This window comes from Cokeromyces recurvatus (assembly GCF_025118155.1).
Source record: "Cokeromyces recurvatus strain NRRL 2243 chromosome Unknown BX663scaffold_24, whole genome shotgun sequence".
Taxonomy (NCBI): Eukaryota; Fungi; Mucoromycota; class Mucoromycetes; order Mucorales; family Mucoraceae; genus Cokeromyces; species Cokeromyces recurvatus.
Genome location: NW_026251410.1, coordinates 250,730 through 267,658, shown reverse-complemented (window position 1 = coordinate 267,658; position 16,929 = coordinate 250,730). Strand labels below are relative to the sequence as shown.

At 27.5% G+C, this 16,929-nt stretch overlaps 3 protein-coding genes and 1 non-coding gene across 4 annotated transcripts; 2 read left to right on the top strand and 2 right to left on the bottom strand.

Annotated features, from left to right (window-relative positions):
* Positions 1 to 6: 6 nt before the first annotated feature.
* Positions 7 to 1,740, bottom strand: BX663DRAFT_518247 (Aminomethyltransferase mitochondrial precursor). The gene is made up of 5 exons (XM_051528843.1): positions 1,588 to 1,740; positions 1,339 to 1,511; positions 763 to 1,192; positions 480 to 660; positions 7 to 379 (listed from the first exon to the last, which is right to left on the bottom strand). Exons 1-5 carry the CDS (start codon positions 1,684 to 1,686, stop codon positions 51 to 53), a joined length of 1,212 nt encoding a protein of 403 aa, XP_051380301.1. The 5' UTR covers positions 1,687 to 1,740; the 3' UTR covers positions 7 to 50.
* Positions 1,741 to 7,141: 5,401 nt separating this feature from the next.
* Positions 7,142 to 8,252, top strand: BX663DRAFT_554210 (uncharacterized protein; the record flags this gene model as incomplete). Its single annotated transcript, XM_051531506.1, has 4 exons — positions 7,142 to 7,369; positions 7,460 to 7,762; positions 7,833 to 8,021; positions 8,091 to 8,252. The coding sequence occupies 4 exons, from the start codon at positions 7,142 to 7,144 to the stop codon at positions 8,250 to 8,252; spliced, it is 882 nt and encodes a 293-aa protein (XP_051380300.1).
* Positions 8,253 to 9,557: 1,305 nt separating this feature from the next.
* On the top strand, positions 9,558 to 9,630 carry BX663DRAFT_t105. Its single transcript has one exon. It is a non-coding gene; the product is annotated as a tRNA-Met (tRNA).
* A 2,015-nt stretch (positions 9,631 to 11,645) lies between these two features.
* Positions 11,646 to 14,871, bottom strand: BX663DRAFT_518241 (LMBR1-like membrane protein-domain-containing protein). The gene is made up of 11 exons (XM_051528842.1): positions 14,553 to 14,871; positions 14,349 to 14,455; positions 14,114 to 14,278; positions 13,631 to 14,056; positions 13,487 to 13,558; positions 13,169 to 13,415; positions 12,944 to 13,095; positions 12,817 to 12,889; positions 12,488 to 12,746; positions 12,375 to 12,430; positions 11,646 to 12,317 (listed from the first exon to the last, which is right to left on the bottom strand). Exons 1-11 carry the CDS (start codon positions 14,781 to 14,783, stop codon positions 11,661 to 11,663), a joined length of 2,445 nt encoding a protein of 814 aa, XP_051380299.1. The 5' UTR covers positions 14,784 to 14,871; the 3' UTR covers positions 11,646 to 11,660.
* Between the last annotated feature and the right edge of the window lie 2,058 nt (positions 14,872 to 16,929).

Sequence of the window (16,929 nt, the reverse complement as noted above, 5' to 3'; positions counted from 1 at the left end):
AAAGGCATTTATAAATAATATAATGTTTCAAAGAATGATTATCTACATCCCTATTTATGATACTTTGCTTCAACAAAAGGCATCTTGGTAATCACTGCTTTTTGAAGCTTATTTCTAACTTTGACGTTTAATTCAGTGCCCTTCTTATGAAGTCCATTTTTAACATAACCCATAGCAATGTTCTTCTTTAGAACAGGGGAAGGGCAGCCTGATGTGATAGTACCAACCATCTCTCCTTCCTCATTCAAGATTTCAGCACCTTGACGAGCAGGAGCACCTTCAATAAAGAGACCTACTCGACGACGTGTCACACCTCCTTTAATCTGAGGTAATATATGCTCTGCACCCAAGAATCCACCTGTCTCACGACGTGATTTGGCTATTATATAATTATAAAAGTTTAATAAATTTATGAGAGAGAGAGAGAGAGTGAGTGAAAATGATAATGATAATAAATATTTAGAATAATAGGAACTTACGAATAGTCCATGTTAAACCAGCTTCTATAGGTGTTGTAGTTTCATCTAAATCATTACCATATAGACAAAGACCTGCTTCAAGACGAAGTGAATCTCGAGCACCTAATCCTGCTAATTCAACATCAGGATGAGACACTAATTTCTCTGTAATATGAACAATTTCTTCAGTAGGGATAGAAAGCTAAACATGAAACAGTAAATAAATAAGTCAAGTTAGTTAAAGAAGAAGATAATATGTATATACATATACATATATATATATATATATATATATATATATTACTTCAAATCCATCTTCCCCTGTATAACCAGAACGAGCAACATGACAAGGTACACCCGCTATATCCATATATTTACCATGCATAAAGCTAAAATCATTCAGACTTTTACCTACTAATGATTCAAGTGCAATCGCTGCTTTAGGACCTTGAATAGCAATTAAGGAATGATCTGTAATGACTTGAAAGTCCACATCATATCCTTTATTTTGAAACTCAGTTAGATACCTTCGAATATGAGCTAAATCTTTATCAGCACAAGCCGCATTAGATACCACATAAAGACTATCATCGTGTTGCATCACGATAGTATCATCGATAATTCCTCCTTGTTCATTTGTGAAAACAGATAGAGTACCTTGTCCAACAGGTAATTGATGTAAATCGGCAACCACTAATGTTTCAAAGAATTTTTTACGATCTTTACCAATAACACTATAATAATATTATATTGTATTTTGATATGAATTTCCCCAGTCATGATATTATATAAATATACAAATATATATATATATATATTGTACATATATATTGTATATATATTGTGTATTGTATATTGTATATTGTATACTTCTTCATACCGAGATTGAAGCATATGCGATACATCAAATATGGAGGCTTTTTGTCGTGTATGAAGATGAGAAGCTAATACACCCATACTAGCATATTGAACAGGCATAGCATAACCTGCAAATGGCACCATCTTTCCTCCATACTGAATATGAAAATCATATAGGGCAGTCTTTTTAAGAGACTTATAATATGGAAAAAAAAACGTTAATAAAAAAAAGAAAAGAAAATTGTTTTGTTTTATAGAATTATATACATACTTCAGTATGATTAATAGAACTACTATAAACCCGTTTGCTTAAAGATCGACTAGCAAGAATAGATCCAAAAGATGAGCGAGAAACCTTAGTGATGATCATAATTTTTTAACAAAAAAAAATGTAGAAGAAAAGAAAAAAAAAAAGAAAAAAGAAAAAATCTTAAAAATAGTGCATTTTGATCAAAACAACATCTATATTTTTTTTCTAAAAAAAATAAAAAATATATCTTCTTATAGGTCATACAAGTTGGCTCGGTGAAATAAAGAAGATGTACTTTAAAAGGAACTTTTTTTTTTTATATTTTGCTAATGTGCTTAACAACAGAGTGGCAGCCTACGGATATTTAATTTAAAGTTTTACAAACTGCTCACTTAAAAGTGTTCTTGCTAACTCCGAATTAACTTAGAATGTGGAGTAATTCGCCACACTTGAGCAGATGTAATTTTATCCTTCTTATAATTCTAGATACTATAAACTTGTTATTATCATCATAAAGATAGAAAACCTTCGAATAGATCTTATCGAAAGTTTTAGCAGCATATACATTTGCAATATATCTTGCAGCTTATTATTAAATTCAATAAAAGCATTACTACTGATTTCTAAACAGATATATACAAATATATATGAATATATAATTTTATAAATATCAGCTTCAAACATAAACTTCACTGAAGACTTTCTGTAAATAGCTTGACTAATTTACAATCATTAATACGCACACATAAGTTTTTTATGATATGAACATAGACACTTTAGCTAAATTTAGTGTTAAAAATAATCGATATTCAGTTGGGGCTACTTTATGTTAGTAGATTGCAACTGAAAAAAGCGAGGCTTATTGTAATAAATAGTATAATATCTCCAATCATAAATACTTGATCTATTCTGATATTAATTATAGGGTTAAAAAAAATTAGTGCTTCCATTGATCTCAACAAGAAGAAAGGATAGGTTAACCTAATTAAAACTTTATACTCATTAGAGAATTAAAGAGTTAAAAGAGGATAACAATTGTTGATAGTGAGGCTCAAATCAATTACTCTGAGTCTAATGGTAAACATAGATTAAGAAAAGAGAAATGGAAAGAGTTATATGATCAACTTCAAATATAAATATAATGTTGGAGACTTGATGTTTATAGGGTTACTTCATCCGATAGATGGTAAGCACTTTAATTAAGAAAGAAGATGGAAAGAATTCTAGGTTATAATTAAAGATCATAAGGCACAACATCATAGATATTTTAAAAAATAACGGATTATAATTGAGAAATATGATATTATATCAATATAAGAGCCCTAAGTACACATTTAATAATGTCAGCATTTTCACAAAAAAAAAAAAAAAAAAAAAAAAAAAAAAAAAAGAGAGGGAGGAAGACAAATAGTATAGATTGACCTTTACGCATTCCCTTGCCCTTAATCCGATTGAAAACGAGTGGTTTTATGTAAAAATTTCAAGCTAATATCATGAATATTGCTGTGAACAAGGACACAAATAAGTTTTTACAAATAATATCTCGACGATTTGTATATATATATGTTAAAATATATACTGAAAGATTTAGATAAGGAACCTTTTTAAAAGGAATTGAAGGTTTTTAAGATATGATGAAGGACCAGATTTTTTTTTTTATCATTTTATAAAATGTGAACGGAAATCGAATAACAGTTTAAAAAAAACAAAGGAAGAACGATATGCTGAAGAAAGTTATTAAAGATTCACTACAAACAATCATATAGAATCATGACATAACCAATTGCTGTTACAACTTTCTCTTAAGAAAATCGAATCTAATGTTTGGATATATTAATATCTGATTTCATAAACAGTGTAGAGTATTAGTATAATAAAGAAAAAGAATAAATTATATTGAATAATATAATATGCCCTTTCTGGTTAGAGCAATCTCAATAAACATATTTGATTGCCGCACAGATTTTCAATGAAATTCTGTTTGTATTTGTATGTTATGGTACATAACCTATAAATAGATGGTATACAATCACTTTATATAAGCTCAACTTTCATTTAAGTATTACAGTACGGCTGGTAAATCTTGCCCGTTTTGAAAAAATAAATGGCGATGTTTTGAGTGCAAAAGATAAGGAAAGAGAAAATAGAAAAGATAAGTCTGTGAAAATTTTGTATAGTTTTATTAAGTGGAATAATACAAAAAACCCTACAAAGAAAAAATGATATAAAAAAAAAAGACAAAGGCTATTTATATATTTCTTGAAAGGTAAGTTATATTAATAGAAGTATGATTTGAATACTGCTATAATAAAGCACTATGTGTAATTGTTGTCTCCGAATAATTCTGCTTGCAATAAGATCTATTTCTATCTTTATTCTCCATGATCTGGCATTGTTACTAATTATTATTTCTGGGGTAAACAACGCGTTTATATTAATTTACAGTGAATATTCCAGTCATAGCAATACCAATTATTTATAAGCTATTATTATTATCATCTCCTAAGATGTTATTATTACATAACAATATTCATTATTATAGATGTAAATATAATATGTATAATATGATAATCCTATTGAATTCTTATTGTTAAATAATACAATGTATATAATTATTTTTTAGCGCTCGAATACTCTAATAATGACTATTATTAAAACTGAATGTAGAATGAATATTATGCTGTGACGTACAATACACTAGTTTTATTTGAGTAACCTCTTTATTATTTAAATAAATGATGGTTTATTTCTATTGACTTAGTTGTAAAGACGACTACAATCATAACACTGACTAAATACTTTATCAATTTTTAAAGACATGCGATTTTTAAGTTGGCAATGTTGCTTAAAATCTTTAGAATTCCAGTTAGACAAGATGCTTTGTTTAAAGGATTCGAGCTCTTTTTTGTTTGATAAAACAACTTTATTATTCAGGTCGAGCGTTTTATTAAAGTGAAAAAAAGTTGCTTTAGAAGAAGTGATACATTTTTTTGTTTATTATATGACGATACTATCAAGTCATAGGTTATAGTTTTTGGATTTTCTAATTTTATAACGTTTTGTTTTGTGCTGATGGGGTGTTTGCTTTAGCTGAGTGAGATATTAGTAATAACTAAATTTGAAGATGAACAAAAGGGAGAGATGAAATGCCATGATTACGTAGAACTTCTTTTAGATATTGTTGTATCAAATGAGTATCAGAGGCTGTCATAAGCTGATTTGTAATGTCATGTTTCTTGGTTAAATATGTGAATCATAAATTTATTCAAGGAACTCTATCTAAATTCTCTTGCAACTCTCTTAATCTACTTCATCAAGTAATATTAAAATCACTAACACTTCATTATCAACAACATACCTTACTCGGTCGTAACTAACACTTTTCTGATTCACACCTTATCTCAAACTTCTTTAATAATTTTTATAAATACCCCCATCAATTTAAATTCATAAATAAAATAATTGACTTTAGAACTATTGTTCAGTCTCGTTGACTTTTTTGTCTTAATACTATTTTTTTATTTTCTAATTTTTTTTTTATTTGATATTTTAAAAGAAATACCACACTTTATTTTCTCTTCTTTTACTTTCTGGAACCATTTGACAACCTCAGTCAACAATATTCTATGCAATAATTTACAAGAGCTAACTTCACGTCAAAATTAAAATTCTTGATAAAGACTTTTAATTTGTTTTCAGGAAAAATAAAAACCCGAAAAACAGACAGTTTCTATTGGCTTCGTCACGTGACTTACCGAAAATAATTGATTTTCAAATATCACTGATAGTTCTTCGAAAGTGTCAATTTAAATAGTAAGTATAAACCCGATTCAACTCTCTGTGGTTAACCGGTAAGTCAAAATAAAATAAAATTTAAAGAAGACGTTAATTTAAAAGACAAGATCAAAGATAATGTTTATTTCATTCAAATCAAAATCGTATTTATACTAAATAAAATATTGTAAAATATTATCTAAGTATGAACGTGTTCCAATAAGATTTGAACAAATATTAAAAGCCTTAAAGAAGTCTTTACGTGTTAACATGTTTCACTTTGGACCCTGTTTTTACGTAACCTTTTGTTATTGGTAATGGGCTTGAATTTCATCTTCCGCTTAGCTTCTTTCCTTAGGCGTACCTCTCACTGCAAAAAGTTGCTCGTGGAAAATCCCTAATATTATATCGGTTTTGAACAAAATCTATATAATAACCGGGAGTTCCATTTATGAACAAAAGCGGGAAATCCCGATTATAATCTCGGTTATATGCAAAACAAAATCTCGGTTATAATATAGATTTTGAACAAAACCGATACCTATTTTGCATATAATAGGGATTTCATACGACAACATGATTTGACGCTTTCTTTCAAAAACATGAAGCATTTCTATAGCAGATATACATTCCATTGGGCTTTATTAATAGAATTATAGGAGCTTTATTGCCTTTTAATCCATTGTTTAATACGTTTACTTATTTATCATTTTGAATTATACATTTTTCCTTATTTGTTTACATTTACTAGGCCTTTATATTGCCTTTTTCATTGGACATTGGACATTATTATAAAAATATTGTTTATAAAAAAAATGTGGCTTTTATTTATTTATATATATTTTGGATTGTATAATAAAATATGACATATAATAAAAGAAAATAATAGAATACAATACTGAATGCACTATACGTATTGAATACAATACATTCAGTATCATATATAAGTATATACAACCTACCTTGATATTCTTCTTCTTTAGTTTTCAGACACGCTCGATTACTTGTAGTTTAAAATTCTTTTTCAAGGATATATTGCAGGGGGCCATCATAGTATTTTATAGTTCCCAAAGCAATTGATTAGGAATAGCACTTGAACAGAGACAGTAATCTATAGAATATAACAGACAAATAATTAATAAAAGAGTTAAAAAGTGTAAAGGAAGAAAGTTTATACCTTTTTCATTCAAATATAAAAAGGAACTAGTGATAGATGCTAGTCAACTCTTTGATTCTACTTGAGAAAAAAAAATTTTGTTGATATCAATACAATATATTGTAACGAAAGTTATAGTAGATTAAAGTAGTACCTTAACAAGCAAATATTAGCTGAATAATATCCAAGAGCAACGAAAGAAATAATAAAAAGGAATACATCTTCTACTTTGAGTTTTCTAAATATGTATGTAAATAAATAAAAAGATTACCAGATAAAAGAACATCTTTAACTTTACCATATTCAAAGATATAACAACACCAAGGAAAGCATTGAATATTGCTACCTTTTAAAGAAAGTAGTAATCTATAAACTACAAGAAAAACATTAGTGATGAATATTAATAATAATAGTACTTACCTTAAAAAATAAATAAAAAATAAATAAACAAAAAAGAAAAACGCGTAATAAAATGTGAAAAAAAAATTTAAATACTTTACTAGTAAAATCATAATAAAAAAATTGAATATTGAAACAAAAAAAGAAACCAACATTGATTTACCGAAACTATACTTAAGCCTGAATGTTTGATCTCTTCCTGACTCAGTATTTCGATTTATATCATATCGTTACTTTATCTGAATAATGTCTGCACCTACTAATAACAACAATAGAATGATTCCTGAAGTGTTGCCTTCTTCACAAGTTAATCTAACCAGAAGAGGCAATAGCAATCCCAGTATTGCTTCTATTGTCGCTAGAATGGACGATATGAATCGTCAAATTGAAGAGTTGAAGACTGCTTTGGCTGCTTCACAAGCTGAGGCATCTTCTCCTTACAAGAAACATTTCGAAAGAAATGCTCGTATTTCTGTAAGTTAAAAAAAACATTAATAATATTCTACGTATAAATATCAAAGATCGAAAATATATACTTACATAAATTATTATCTCTTTAATTAGGGCAAAATTCGTAGTTACTATGGAAATTACGTGGCTACCAAAGGCTTTAGCTGGGACTTTAAGACTTCTTTGATGAAAGGAGTTAATAATATCATTTATAATGATATTTTACAAGAGATAATTGACTCGGAAAAAGAAATAACGGGTAATCAGAATTTGGAAGTAGACAAGCAAATGGTTACCCACCATATTAGAAAACATTTTGAATATTTAAAAAGAAAATATATTGAAACTAATACTCTAAGTGAAGATGAAATGACTATAAAAAAGCATAAGAAAAAATTAGAACAAAGAAAGATTTTGGTAAATATCAATTAATAAGTTGATACCAGTAAAACTTACATACATACTTTTTTTTTGTTATTAATAATAGAAGCTTGAACGTAGACGAAAAGTTCAAGGAGAAGTAAAAAGAAGAATTGCACGCCACTATATGGTGTCAGAGAAGGAGTGGGATACTCTTTTAAGTAAAGAGTACATGTCTGATGAAGAAGATGGCTTGACGATTGGTAGTGTAGTCGTATCAAGAAGAAGAAAGATCCCTTCTTGGAGAACAGACAAGGTAATCTAATCAATAATATTAATAAAAAAAATGTAATTTGAAAAATAATATACTTATACTTTTTTTTAGATGACTCAATTTTATAATGAGCTCGATAGACAGTGTCAACCCAAGAAGGGAAAGATTACACCCAGAATTGATGAAATCGTCGATGTCCCTGTTGATATCAGTTTGCTTACACCACTTCCTAGCTGGTGTTATAAAATTAACGCATTGCAATATGAACAATAATAAAAAATATAAAAATAAAAAAAAATTAATACAAATACTAATATGAATATGAATAAATATATTTTAATACCTTTGACTTTGTCCTGTTCCTTTATTTTTTTTATTGAATAAAATAAAGAAAAATGTTGATATATATCATAGATTTAAAAAATAAACTGGAAACCATTATGAAAGTATATTTTGTATTCTTTTTTTTTAATGATGAGTTGATGGAGATCAATAGTAATGTTAATTTTGTTAAAATGATTCAACATTGCAGTAATTAGAGAATAGATTCTCACTATTGGTACAATTAATATGGCTAATGTGGACTGGAATTCATTACTTCTCTAGAAATCCGTATTGTTCTGATTAAAAGACTGAAATTGAAGTTAGATTTTTTAAAATGTTTAAAAATGAGATGAATGAAATTGAATAAAATAAAAAAAAAATCTTTGTCATTTTTTATTTAAAATGAGTAATCACTGACTTTTTTTTATGAATTTGATCTTAATTCTCTTTTTCTCTTTTTTTTTACATGTGTTGTAATCATGTTGACATAACATTACATAAATACAATTATAACAATTGAAAAAAATAACTAGATTTCCCTAATTAACAGTTACATTAGATTTATTTTTTTGACATGTGTTATTTTAATTAATTAACATCAATGTTCACATCAGCATAAATAAAATAATCATATATTTTGTTTATTTGTTGTCCAACTAAATACTTTAATTATTCTCCATTTCAGTTCATAATCTATATACATGTTTTTTTTAATTTCTGCTGTTTTGTATAAAAAAAGAAGACTTTAAAATCTTATCGCTTTTTTTTTTTGACTGACGTCAGTAAAATAAGAATAATTTACATTTTAGTAAATATTTTCTTCCTGAATTAAATAACCGCCAATTTTAGCTGGCAACTTTAAAAAAAAATAAACAAAAAAATTGTTAAGTACTTTTCAAATTCAGATTAACCCTTCAAATTTCCATTTCCGTTAATCTGATTGGCTAAAGCCCCAAAATTTATAATATTTACAAGTGATGTTGCTCACAGCCAAAATAAAAAACATGAATATTTGCAGTAAACATGTACTTTTTTTTACATATATTCAAAATAATTTAATATATAATGTATATTATGTTTTTTATTTGAACATTTTATAGTAAAAATTGATAAAAATATAAACTTTAAAATTTTACCAAAATTTTGCATATAACCTGTATCGTGGTAGGTCCCGGTTATTAAAAGTTTTTCCGGTGGATTTAAAGGAGGAATGGTTGGTTCCTCACTTTTGCCACACTCGACAAAAGTGTAGCAGCTTCCTTGGCTCAGTTGGTAGAGCGTCAGTCTCATAATCTGAAGGTCGCCAGTTCGATCCTGGCAGGGAGCATTTATTTTCATATTTTTTACATTTGATAACTTTAGATGTCTAAACTTTTATACGATACTCTAATAAGTGTAACAGTTAATTGACTATATCTTTTTTTATTATTATGTTGTCACAAAAAGAAAAGGTTATATTTTATCAATTTGTATGTGATTAGTTTTTTTTTTGGAAGTTCTACAAAGATATTGTACTAGACAAAATTTTTTTCTATTCCAAAAGTAATACTATTTCGTATGTCGTAAAATTAGCTAATTTTGATTAATTTCAAATACTTGTATTACTGTTATGTACTTTGTGTATTTGATATACACTATTATTTGATTTTAGTTTATTAGATATTCTTATGCTGTGAATACACAGTGGTTTTAGTTAAACATAGAGTAGTCAGTTGCTAATGATAGATGTATATAAGTTAATTATATTAATCCTATTGATTAACACTACTCTCTTCTTAGCCCCCCTATTGTCGTCTATACAAAAATCTTCTAGCGACTAAGAATGACACTAACTTATCAAAACACCATCATGAAATAAATACTAAGCAGAAACCTACGTATTAGTCGATAAAAGATCCAAATATACTACAGCAATAAATTTTTACAAGATAATTTGAGCAGAGACTAAACCGCTATTAATTCTACTTTTTTCTTTTCTATTTGTCAACTAATAATTTTTGTAAATCCAACTGTTTGGATACGGATGATATTTATTGAATGTGGTAAATGCATTATCTATTGACAACTTGGATGACTATCTAATAAAAAAGCACTTAACTTTTTGCCCTAAATATCCTTCTCAGCTTCTCATCAAACAATATACTATATTTTGCTTGTAAATACATCTTAGACTACGAATAACGGAAACAATTGTCGACTCCCTGTCACATTTCTTTCAAAAAAAAAATCTAAAGCTTCACAGTCTGTTACTCTTTGAAGAATACGGTGGTTTAGTTACTGTATAAAACCGTTATTTAAATATTTAAATATTGCACATTATCTTCTCCTTTGAACAAGAATTATGTATAAATAATAGCATTTAGCTATATTTACAATTGTTAAGTGCATATATTGTTCCTTTTTATAATACTTTGATAACCTTCTTGTTGCTATTGTAAGCAGTTTAGTTGATTTTATACTATTATATAGTTTTTTTTTCTTTCTTAAAATAATATGTAATAACTATCTAATTATCATCCTTTACAATTATATTAAGAAGACTTTAAACTGATTTAATAAACATAATTTGCATTACAGTGTATAACACAAGAATGTACAATTTTGTCTATAAAAATTAAAGCAGTTATTGTCATAGACTAAAAGCATAATTTTATTTATTAAGTTGTGTTTTAAGTATATACATACTACTTTTTTTTCCCTTTTTCTAGGAAAAAAATATAGCATTTATATAAATTCTGTAAACATACAATAAGTTGCGTATACCACCAAAACATAAATTGTTAAATATACATCTATTATTCATTTATTGGACGTCATTTTTTTGTGTTTATCGCAATGCTTATTTATTTACTAATGAGAGGTAAACTGTTAGATATGCATTGTAGTTCATCATAACTGAAGAAAAGCTGAAAATATCAATGAAGTTTATGATTTACTCAGTGACGTATTAAGCATGACCTGTAGGGTTATATCTTTTATCTAATATACATAATAAGAGGGGGAAAAAAAAAAGGAGCTCTCTCTTTTCTATTCCTATTATTAATTGACATGATTATGATTATAACTTCAATAAAAAGAGAAAAGAATTCATATTCACTGCATATCATTCATTGAGTATACATTTTGGTTATTCTATATTTTAAGTTTCCTGATTTCTTTCTTTATACGATTACAACATAGTTTTTAATATTACAGTAAGAATATTTCTATTATTGTCACTAAAGAACATAAAAAAAAAGTGCAGCTTGCTTAATATTTAACGTTATTTTATTTTAAATATTCTAAAAAAATAAAATAAAATAAAATAAAAAAATAAATAATGTTGTGGTTTAGTGAAGGTGAGTGTATTTGTAATTATTATACGCCATCAAACCTTGCAAATGGAGACACGCTATTATTATTATTATTATTATTATTATAACCATTGTTATTTGTTTGGTGGTTCATATTTGATGAAGCCATTAAAAATGGATTCGGTGAATCTAATCTATTAGTGACAGTAGTATTATTATCTTCTTCTTGCTCTTCATTATTTATTAGGTGATGTCTAGTATTTTTAAATGGGCGATAATTTTCGTTTATAACAGGTCGACCAAAAACACGTCCACGAACGGTGGTAGGTACATGATTTAAAGTATACTCTAGACGAGATTTTGTTTGTTCTTCTTCTTCTTCTTCTTCAATTTGTGATGGTGCTACAACGACAGGAGTAAAAGTAGTTGCAGTATTTTCATTATTACCCTTGAAAGAATCAAATAATCCTCCTATTTTATGCTTTACGCTGTCCCCAAAAGATATTAAATTTGATTTTAGTTTCAATGATTCTGTTTCTGATTGATTATTAGTAACATTTTCAGTTGATGTCGAAGAAGAAGGAGATAAGATAGAATTATCAGAGTATTGATTCTTATTGATCCTTCCTGATAATATTTCGTCTATACGCCTATCTCGTTTATTCCGTAATGTATCTGAAGTAAAAGCACTTTTTTTGCTATATTTTTTGTTAATATATTCCTATGTTAATAAATAGTTTAGTGTTCATGATTTATATTATTTTATAATTCTATTTACTCTATTCGAATTATTTCCAAGTTCAGGATTTATCTCTCTTTCTCTTAATTCACGTTCTAATACATAATAATATAAGTAACTTATAAAGTATATATATATATTCACGTTATTACCTTCTTTTATTAATTTCATCCCTTCTTGAAAATCTTCGTCAAGTATTCTATTACTATTATTTGCTTCTGTATCATTATTGTCATCATCATTATAGATGTAACTTTGATCATTATTTTGATAAGGACTTTTAATCCCACAAAGTCCAAGGAAACGGTTTTGTATATTAAATAGTAAAGAAAGGGAAGGAATTAAGATGATAATAGGAAACCAGTCAGCGAAAGCTCCCAAAAATTTGATCAAATCAGCTTTACCCATAAACTAACAAATATAAGCGTGATACTTGAGTAAAGAATACTAACAAATAAAAATAATAATAAAAAAGACTTACAGTTGTAAACACTGCCTTATTGATTCCTGGTGCATCCACTGCCAAATTAATAAAATTATAACATAAAGGAGCCCTAATGATGATCATTATAAATAAGATAATTTGATAATATTAATTCTGTACTTACATCATTTTACACATATAACTTGTAAACCACAATAAACTATTTTCATCTGTATGATGATTAGGAATAAGCAAATATAAATTAAAGAAACGTATTTTGAATAAAGAGGAATAAACAGAGAAACACATGTATAATAATATGAAAAACGCCATAGCCTAATGCAATAAGTTAGTATTAACATACCATTTCCCACTCTTTCAATCTCATTTTTTTTTTTTTTTTTATTACCTCTAAGGCTGCATAATTTTCACCACAGGCATTTACTGCATAATATATAATGGATATAATAGCAGGTCTTCTCACATTAAACACTAATTCAGACCAAATAATACAAATACTGATAATTGAAAATAGAATCGCCAATAACTTATTGATATTAGGTAATATACGTAATTTCCACCACCATTCTATAGAGGAAACCATACGATTCCATTGTGTATCTTCTTTTTTAGCTCTCAAGGTGGAAGTAAATTTACTTGATAAATATGTATGTATGTTAATTATTTTTACTTTCATACTCTCATACAAACATTATTTTAGACTTACCGATTTCTTTTGTCTTTATTATTAATAATATCTTCAAGGTAAAATGCTTCATTTAATAAGTTTTTCCAGAGTCTATATTATTATAATCTTGAAATGTCAATAAAAATTGTATTATGTACCCCATCTTATAAATCCTCCCCTTACGCATTTTTTCTATTTCTCATACGAATTGCTAAGATCATACGTCTTGATAATTTTACAAGATAATCTTCTGTTAAATCCCGAGGGATATGAACAGAGTTATTACGACTTGAAAATGATTCGTGAAATACAAAGGGGAATCGACTATTCATAATATGAATACACTGCTGTATCTCGGGCAACTCCATAGTTGCTCGTTTCGATATTTCATTCATTGTTTTCGCTAATTCATTGAATTCTAATTCACTATCCATACACTCTTCTTTCAAACGTGCAGCCTTTGCATAAATTTTATTTAAATGTCGATTGTAATTTGCAGAATACCATAAAGTTCTAGGTACTGATACAAGCCCATAACCCATTAATATAATGACTAAAAATAAACCCCAACTATTGGCTGCTGCCATTACATAACTTTGAATTCCTTCTCTATATATACTTTTTGCATAAATATCATTATCTTTTATTATTATTATTATTATATACCTAGTGGTCAACCCATTCCCGAATATTAAATAAATTAATCCAATTGCACCAACAACAACGTATATCGAATAAAATCGAATATTAACGTGAATTGCTGACTTAAGTCGTTTTGAAATGCTGAAATCACCTTGATTGATATAAGCTTGCATCATTGGAATTATAAACCTATATTTTTATAAGCCATTCATTCTTTTTTTTTAAGAAAAAAAAGGTTAAATTCATCAACCTAATTTACCAAGTTAAACAAAAAGAAGTCCAGTAAAGTACTCTCCAAGCAACAAACAAAAATGATTGCGAAACATATGCAAAAGGTACTCTTCCTTTCTTATCGTCATGAACAGTCTAATACACAAGCGTTAGTGTCCATTCATCTTATTCAATTAAAAAAAAAAAAAAAAAAAAAAAAAAAAAAAAAAAAAAAAAAAAAAAAAAAACTTACTGATGCCAAATCTAATGGTAATAAGAATATGATCCAAAATGGAAAAAACCAACCAATCATACAAGTAGCTGTTACATACCAAGGTTGACTTCTAATGCTGCCATATCTTGATAATGTAAGTAAAACAATGATGAATGATAATAAAGTAGCAGCTACAAGTGGTAGCCAATCACTATGTTGTATCGTTGTTATAGGTGGTGTTTCTATAAAAGTAGATGATTCTGAATCCATTGATTCATATAAAATTGACTTGGTTAAAAAAGTAAGGAGGGTTAAGAATAAATAAATAAAAAAAAAAAATATAAACTGGAACTCTAAGAGCCGAAAACAGAAATTGACTTTAAAAAGAATAGATAATTCAAGCAAGCTATCAATTTAGTGTAAAGATTGAAATTAAAGCAATTGTATTTTTCAATAAATTATTCATGTAATTCTTTATTCTATGAAAAGAAGTAGCGTAGTTATGAGAAGAAAAACAGCTCAATACGATTTAATTAAAATTATTTTGCGTGCAATCTTCTAGTATAATGGAATAATGATAAATACTACATTTAATTTTCATTAAATAAATGTGTGTACATAGTATCAAGTGTATTTCCCGGGCTGATTCAATCCAATAGACTAAGAAACTAAATAAATATATATATACATATATATTAAGAATGAAATGGAGAAAGAGAGAGAGCGAGAAGTGTGACTATCAATAACAATAAAGAAAGAGAACATGTCAACACTACTAGCATCAATTGTTAACACAAAGTCAAGAAAAGAAATTTCAAGACAAGGCCAGAAGGTATTTTAACATGAAATAAGTAATCAAGTTCAAACAATATACGATAGACAGCTGTCTATTGTATATTCTAAGGGAAAATAGATAAGTTATAACAAGAGATAGTAGAAGAGTGACGATTCCTTCATTTTGTATCTGAGTAAAACTGAAAGTGGGTCCTCAATAATTGTAGACATTTATAATTGTTGGTAGCTATGTAGACATATAATTACATATGTTCGAGACTAGCTAATATTTGAGTGACAAATGCAAGATTACGGTTGTGGGTTACCAGGTAGCTAGTTAAGGTGTTATCTAGTTACTCGACCACATTAAGCATAGGTATCCCTTATCCTACATTTAAAATATATTTTTTTATTATTAATCCAATGAGCACACTGAGAAGCTACACATCAAAAAATTGCCCGAGGGAAGTTATCTTAAAAATAATGAAGGAATTAAAAAGCTTTTAATGGGCTCAAGGGGGGGGGGAAGAGAGAAAGGTATTCCTCAACTTACAGTATTTTTTTTTTTTTGGGGGATAGATTTAAGACTAGTTAAAAATTGCGTTAAATATAGCATTAATATAAATTAAGGCAAAATAAAATAATTATTTTAGAGAGAAAAAAAAGAAACCCTCTCTCCGTGTTTGAGACAGCAGCAATGCTATTATTCTTATTAACAAGGTAATGCAGAAGGGCGATCTCGACCAGTAAACATATTATTAAGAGTTTTAATGAATATATCTAGCAGTATTACCACAGTTTTTTTTTTCTGCACGGTAATACACCATGTGATAGCTTATCATGAAAGATGAATTGTAAGTATGGTTAATATAAATTATATTCATAACAGCTTACAGTACACATATTTAGTATCTGGAATGAATTCTTTGATTATTTCATTCACGTATAAATGAGGAAATAGCACATAAATAAACAAGTAAACCTATGCATTTTACATACCATCAAACAAAACGTAACCGAAACATTTTAAATAAGTCGATAATTCACATCCTAGAATAAACTTTACAAGTACAGTATATCCCAAATCCAGAGAAAGTAATTACGTGATTTCTTGATCCGAGATTATTAGTGATAATTAGTCTTATTATTACTTATATGGATTTACATGCATTTATTGCTACTTATATCTAGATAATATATCTAAACATGAAGGCTAAATTATTTCAATGTATAAGATACTTTGTAATAATTAAAGCGAACGTAATAACCGGAAGACAAAAAAAAATACTGCTTTTATTGTAATCTTCTATCAATCATCCTTATAGATGTAAAAAGAGATATAATAACGCGTTTATTTAACATGAAGATACCGATGTCATTTAATATATTTTTTTTAAAAAAAATGTGTCATACCCTTGAAGCAAGCAAAAAGGAAAAAAAAATATGCATGTACTTTAGAAAGAAAGTCACCCTAAACATGAGAGCTTTGATATTATATTGTAAGTCAATGGGACTCAGTTGCGCTCTATATCTGGAAAATTGATGAAATCGGTTTTATGGACCTAATAAATTGATAAAAATGAAATGAAAGGATATCTCATTATGATGAATAACTATAAAAAATTTATCACAAATGATTTAT

Excerpts from the sequence above, each read along its gene's own strand:
- BX663DRAFT_518241 (XM_051528842.1), bottom strand. The coding sequence starts at position 14,783 with ATGGATTCAGAATCATCTACTTTTATAGAAACACCACCTATAACAACG. Across the intron at positions 14,279-14,348 it reads ACTTCTTTTTGTTTAACTTG|GTTTATAATTCCAATGATGC; the intron begins GTAAATTAGGTT and ends ATAAAAATATAG. Across the intron at positions 13,096-13,168 it reads AAAATTATGCAGCCTTAGAG|GCTATGGCGTTTTTCATATT; the intron begins GTAATAAAAAAA and ends TTATTGCATTAG.
- BX663DRAFT_518247 (XM_051528843.1), bottom strand. The coding sequence starts at position 1,686 with ATGATCATCACTAAGGTTTCTCGCTCATCTTTTGGATCTATTCTTGCT. Across the intron at positions 1,193-1,338 it reads TCGCATATGCTTCAATCTCG|TGTTATTGGTAAAGATCGTA; the intron begins GTATGAAGAAGT and ends ATATTATTATAG. Across the intron at positions 661-762 it reads CAGGGGAAGATGGATTTGAA|CTTTCTATCCCTACTGAAGA; the intron begins GTAATATATATA and ends TTTCATGTTTAG.